The 7,002-nt window shown below is 37.2% G+C and overlaps 2 protein-coding genes across 2 annotated transcripts; both read left to right on the forward strand.

Annotated features, from left to right (window-relative positions):
- Positions 1-79: 79 nt before the first annotated feature.
- Positions 80-3,376, forward strand: TM35_000083530 (calcium-transporting ATPase; the record flags this gene model as incomplete). Its single annotated transcript, XM_029024218.1, has 1 exon — positions 80-3,376. One exon carries the CDS (start codon positions 80-82, stop codon positions 3,374-3,376), a length of 3,297 nt encoding a protein of 1,098 aa, XP_028884621.1.
- Positions 3,377-4,632: 1,256 nt separating this feature from the next.
- TM35_000083540 (uncharacterized protein) lies at positions 4,633-6,768 on the forward strand (the record flags this gene model as incomplete). The annotated part of the gene is made up of 1 exon (XM_029024219.1): positions 4,633-6,768. One exon carries the CDS (start codon positions 4,633-4,635, stop codon positions 6,766-6,768), a length of 2,136 nt encoding a protein of 711 aa, XP_028884622.1.
- Positions 6,769-7,002: the final 234 nt, after the last annotated feature.

Below are 7,002 nucleotides of genomic sequence, written 5' to 3' on the forward strand. Positions count from 1 at the left end.
TTATTATTATTATTATTATTATTATTATTATTATTATTACTTCCCCCCTCTTCATTCCCTCCTTTTTATTTCTGCAGTGATGGTAGAGCCGCAGACGGCGGTGCGTGTATATGCCGGCAGTTCCCCGTCGCTCTCGCTCGCTAACATGATTGGGCACAAACGCACTGAACAGTTTACGAATGAAGTCGGTGGACACGCCGGACTCCTGCGGCTCCTCAACGTCCACTGTGAGGATTCCCCAATAGGGCCCAGTACTAGAAATATTACTCCTACTAGTAATAATAATAATAATAATAATAATAATAATAATAATAATAATAATAATAATAATAATAGTGGTGGTCTGACGGTTGGGGATGCTGGTGTTTGTGTTGGAATGCGAGGCGGTGTGTTGGCCACAAGTGTACGGGAACGTCAAGATATTTATGGTGCCAATAGACTTCCACGTATAAAAAATAAAAGTGTTTGGCATTTTGCAAAAGAGTCTGTGGAGGAGGATAGAATACTGCAACTACTAATTGCTTCAGCAATTCTCTCCATCATCCTTGGCCTCACTACACCAGATTACAGAGAGGGGAAAGTAGATGTGAGTACGGGATGGGTGGAGGGAGCTGCGATATTTGTTTCTGTATTCATTGTGGTAACATTAAGTGCATTAAATAATTATAAAAAACAAGAACAGTTTTCTCGTGTGGTGGAACGTGAAGATCAAACACGTCGTCGTATTCTTGTATGGCGATATGAGATGGAATCTGGTTCTAATAAAACTGTACTGAAGGCAATGGAAATTCGAAGTGAAGATATTGTAGTAGGAGATGTTGTACAAATATCTCCAGGAATGGAACTCTCTTTTGATGCTATTTTATTTGATAATCGACATGTTGTATGTGATGAGTGTAATGTAACAGGAGAAAGTGAAGAAGTGATAAAGGATTTACATAATGATCCTTTTCTTATTAGTGGTTCTAGTATACTAGATGGATCATCTGATGCCGTGGCAGTTGTGTGCGCTGTTGGAGAAAATAGTTTCTCTGGAGAAATTGCCATGACCATTCAAGAAACAGAAAAGAAAAATACACCTTTACAAGATCAACTGGAAGTAATGGCAGAACGTATCGGAAAATTTGGTTTAGCCGCAGCTATTTTAACCTTTGTAGCACTCTTCTTAAAGGAAACATACTTTGTCATAGTGTATGGAAGTCCATTTTTTGCTATGAAATTCTTTGAAAATCTTACTACTGCTATTGCTATTGTTGTGGTAGCTGTACCTGAGGGATTACCACTTTCTGTAGCGATTTCACTTGCATACTCTATGCGAAGAATGTTACAAGATGGAAATCTTGTTCGACATTTAGCCGCTTGTGAAACCATGGGAGGAGCTACAGTATTTTGTACAGATAAAACAGGAACTATTACATGTCCTAATATGAAATTAACTTGTGTTTACTATGAAGGTCATAGTTATGAACGAAAAGATGATCATCGTAGTGGAATTCGTCATGGATCAGATGTTTTATTAACACCTTCTTCCATGAAGTCGGCGATGAAATTAATGGAGTGTATATCGGCAAATGCATTAGATCCTGAATTAGGTCGACCACGTAATAAAACGGCTGAAGCATTAATGCAAGTAGAATCTAATATTTCTCTTATGGATGAAAAAGGATATTTTTCTTCTTTTTCCTATGATGTCAATCCTTTATTAACAGTTATGCGTAATACATCACTTTGTACTCGTTTTCCATTTAGTTCACTTCAAAAAATGAGTACAACTGTCATTAAACTTCAAAATGGTGTATTACGTGAATATGTAAGTGGTGCCCCTGAAATTGTACTTAATAAATGTCAAAATATTGTCATTGGAGATGAAATTTTTGAACCTTTAACAATAGAGCGTCGTTCTATTTTAGATAATGTGTTACGTTCCTATGCTCAAGCAGGATTACGTACGGTTTGTTGTGCTTATGGAGATATGATGTCTACAGGACCTGATATGCCGCTTATACCACCTAATACTCCATTAAATTTCTTAGCTTTTATTGCATTAGAAGAAGTGATTCGTCCAGAAGTACCAAGATCTATTGAAGCCTGTTCTCGAGCTGGATTACGAGTTATTATGATTACAGGTGATGCTGTTCTTACCGCTATTAATATTGCTTATAGATGTGGTTTAATGAAAGTTTTAGATAATTTTGAAAATTGTATCTCTCCAGAAAATCAAAGATACCCTTCATCTTCTACTGCAGAAATATTAATAAAAGATGGATATGTCATGGATGGATCCCTTTTTCGTAATTTATCTGATGAAGATTTACTTAATCGTTATATAGGAAGAATATGTGTTTTAGCTCGAGCTACACCTTTAGATAAGAAACGAGTATTACAACTTTTAAAACGATATGATCCTTTAGCTGTTGTCGCGGTAACAGGTGATGGTACAAATGATGCTCCAGCGTTAAAATTAAGTGATGTTGGATTTGCCATGAATAGTGGAAGTGATGTCGCTAAACGAGCTTCAGATATTGTACTCTTAAATGATAATTTTGCTGGTATGGTAAAAGCTACTATGTGGGGTCGTAATGTAAAGGATAATATTCGTAAATTTTTACAATTTCAACTCACAGTGAATTTTGTAGCTTGTATTGTTTCTTTCTTTGGTGCTCTTATGAATGAACAAAATCTTTCACCATTAAAACCGGTACAGTTACTATGGATTAATCTTATTATGGATACATTAGCGGCTTTAGCATTGGCAACAGAGTTACCATCGGAGTCTACACTTCTTTCACGGCCTCCGGAGTCACGTGATGCACCTGTGATTCTTCCTATTATGTGGTTTCAAGTCTTTACACAAGGTAGTTTTCAATTAATCTCACAATTATATTTTCTAGCGGCTGGTCATCGATTTTTTCGTGTGGAAAGTCATTCCGATCGTTCCTCCTCATCTACTCAACATTATCCATTTATAGAGTATTTTGGATCAAAACATCTTTGTATTACATTTAATATATTTGTACTACTGCAGGTGATGAATTTCTTTAATGCTCGATTATTGGATCGAAATGAAAAATTTTTCGGACGATGGGGAGATAGTGCACCTTTATTTATTATTGTTTCCACCATTGTATTTTTACAAATTTGTATCGTTCAATATGGTGGACGATTCATGTCAACAGTTCCATTAAACTTTCATGAATGGATGTTTTGTATATTGTATGCGAGTGGAAGTCTTTTTGTAGGAGCCCTCTCACGATGGTGGTGGTGGAACTTTGGGGCTTCTACTGGTTTACGGGATGGTGTTTGGTCCATGGGAAGACGGTGGGGTAGACTTCGCGGTGAGTGGAGTAAAATGAGTGGAGAGAAGTGCAGAGATTAAACACACAAGCAAAAGGGAGAAAGAGAAAAAAAAAAAAAAGGAAACCGTAAAGGAGAGAAGAGATAAGAAATAAGTAGTGTTGGTGGTGGTGATTGGAATATTAAGGACGTATTTATTGATAATAACTGCAAAGAATATCTATATATATATATATATATATATATATCTATATATATGAGATAGAGAGAGAGAGAAAAATAAAGAAAGAGTGGATAAGGGATACAATCCAATACACATCTAAACTGGAGAAAAGATAAAATAACAACAATAAATAAACAAATAGGAAGGATATAATAAGAAGGAAAATATGTTTTTTTTGTTGTTGTTGTTGTTGTTGTTTTGTCGACGGGAAGGTTGTATAAATCATCAGGGAAATGTATCATTTTTTTTTTCTCCTACTCTCTAACACGCCTATATATATATATATATATATATATATATATATATATATATATATACATATATGTATATATTTATTCATTTATGTGCATCTTTCTTTCTTGTTGAAAATTGATGATGAGGAATGTTCACTACGTTTTTCTTTTCGATAATTCTGGAACGGATTGGTAGTTCCATGGTTCTTGTTTCTACATTGTAGATGTGATTATGTTTATGTGTGTGTTTATTACTCGCAACGACGCTGATAGCAATTTTTTTTTGTTTTCTTAAGATATATCCCTTCACACAAATGGAGTTCTCTTGATGATTTGTTTCTCACACCTATCTGTATGAGCTGTCATTATTATATATATATTTAATCTACAGACATGGGGAGAAAGAGAGTGGGAGAGAACGAAAGAAAAAAGAATGAATTGATTGGTTATTAGTGGGGGTTTAGTATTTTTTCCTACTGGAATGCATTTATGTCTAATTATTTTTTTTTTGTTTGTTTCCTTTATTATTATTTATTTATTTATTTTTTTTTTTTTTTTTTTATTATCTTTTTTTTTTTTCTTCTTTGCAAGTCGCAACTCGGTAAGGGCGACCACGCGAAGTAAGACGGGCTGAGGAAAGACAAGCACCAGAAAGTGTAAAGGAAGAAATACTACAAGGTAAATTAAACAGAAATTCATCCCATAGGAAGTGATAGCATCACATATTATTAGTTTTCTTTCTTTTTATTTTTTTTTTTTCTTTCTTTTACTGTAGTTCTACAGATCCCTATATTCCTTATTTTACAAAAAGAGAGAGAGAGAGGGATTCATTTACGAGGAAGGAAAAAAGAAAAAAAAAAGAAGAAAAACAAAAGGAGCTGAATGCATAATCTTGTGCAGCAACGTCCTGCCATTTTGGCAAGCAACAATGACTCAGACAACGTGTTATCGACAAAGCTGTTGAATACATGCGGAACTACAAATATGATGAATGGCACTCACAACAGTATGGATTCACTTAATTCAACAGGTGTTGCCCAACTTGTAAATGTACCAAAAACAGCGGACAATGATGCTGATCTCGGACCCATCACATCACTCTTTACTACATTTGATGTGGAAAATACCACTAATGGTGTTTGTATGGAAGATGGATCTTCTCAATCTCTTCCTCCTCCTCCTGTGGTTGGGGCTACCAAAAGTATGCGGAGTACAACTGCCGTTAATGGTGTTCCTGTCGGAGCTGGTGTAAGTGTGGAAAGTTGTCCTTTTCCCGTTACAGGTAATGCAATGCGAGTACAAAAAGGTAATCACTCTGCTAATATAAGTTCCTCTTCATTTCCATGGCACTCTGAGGATAATATAATGAAACCATTAGGGTATAGACCTTGGCAAGAACGAGAACGAAGTTTCACTACGCAACAATCCATCTCCCAATCTCAGTTATCACGTATGCATTCAAGTTACCCAGCCTTTAAGAGTACACCCTTCTTTGATGCCTTTGATAGTAAATCCATGATGAGTGCTTCTAGACAAAGAGCAGTTTCCACATCAACCAACTTTGGAAGAATACAACATGATCCATATACATATAATTCAGGAAGAACTACACCTGCTTCTATGAGTGGTGTCTTAAGGGCACAAAGTGCGGCAACTTCACAATCTATGTTATATCCAGTTGTTGTGCAAACCGATACGGAAGTGGATAGTAATATCACAGTGGCTGTTATGCAAAAGGTACCACGACAGACGGGAGCCCCATTTAGAATGAGTCCAAGACAACTCAGTACTGTCATTCCAACTCTCTCTCCTCAACGTTTTGGATCCATCAGTTTGGAAACACCACGACGTACCTCTGTAACGGCACACATGTCTACTACAAGTGTGAATGTATTACCTTTAGATCGTGTTACATTGAGAGATGATCTCATGCGTCCTGTTTCCACCTCCAATACACCATTGTCTACCACAAGAGAAAAATGGCAAGTCCCTGGAGAGGAATCACGTGATCTTTCATTTCCCAGAGTGCGGTCTTACTCCCCACAGTCTACCCTTACTACTGCATCCTCTGGTTTGGAGGAGGTTCACAAGGGGTTTGATATAAAGCAGGAAGAGAAGGAAGAGGAGGAGAAAAAAGAAGAAGAAAAAGAAAAAGAAGGGAAAGTGGAATTACAACAAGAGAAGGAAAAGGAATATCAAGAAAAAATTTCGCAAAATGATGAAAATCTTCGGGTTGTGGTTGTGAAGGGAAAGTATCAACGACAAAACTTCGTTACAGACATCACAACAGTGTCAGTGGGAGCGTTAGTGATTGTAGAAGGTGATCGTGGAGAAGATATTGGTACTGTTGAATGTATTGAAAGCATGGAATACTTCAAAAGTAAAAACGCTAATATTGAGATTCAGTTGAAAAAGAAAATGGAAGTTGCGAACCGTAGCAGAAGTAGTAGTACCAGTAGTAACAAGAGCATCAACAGTAGCAATAATAATAATAACAACAACAATAAGAAGAGTAACATCCCTAGTCCTAATAATAACTACGATGGACATAAACCTGGGAATACGGGTGAAAATATCCCTTCACCAGTTTCACCCAATAACCACAACAAGACTAACGGCAAGAAACGCAAGAACATCAAGGAATCCCACTCTCCACAATCTCCAAAAGCTCAAGAAGCTGAAAAAACTCTATCCAACCCATTCTCTCTTCCACGTGTGTGTCGTCTCGCGACGGAGGACGATCGCACCGCAATGGCCTCCCTCCGCTCATCAGAGGAGGCGGTGTTGCCGGAAGTTTGCCGCATCGTCTACCGCTTCGCCCCTGCAGAGAAAGTCGTCGTGGACGATGTGGAATATCAATTGGACCGCCAAAAGATCACCGTTTACGTGCGAAGAGAAAGTACAGACGTGTTTGTGAACTTCCGCCGTATGCAGCGACGATTGCATCGACTGCTAAAGTGCCGTATTTGGCTGGCATACATGGATGAGGTGGAGACCGGCCGGTGTGCGGAGAAATAACCGGCGGATCGTGTTCACTGAGAGAGAAAAATGGAATGAGAGTACGCTACACTTTACCCTCACACACAGAAGGAAAGAAAGAAAGAAAGAAAGCGAGAATACATAAATATAGCTGTGGGTTTCCAGAGGGAATTCAAAGAAAAGTTTTGTGATGATTATGGAGGATTAACAGATGTGAGTTTAGCACTTTTTTAGTACTATATACATATATATATATATATATATATATATATA

Source organism: Trypanosoma theileri, assembly GCF_002087225.1.
Source record: "Trypanosoma theileri isolate Edinburgh chromosome Unknown TM35_Tth_8_V1, whole genome shotgun sequence".
In the NCBI taxonomy this organism is placed as follows: domain Eukaryota; phylum Euglenozoa; class Kinetoplastea; order Trypanosomatida; family Trypanosomatidae; genus Trypanosoma; species Trypanosoma theileri.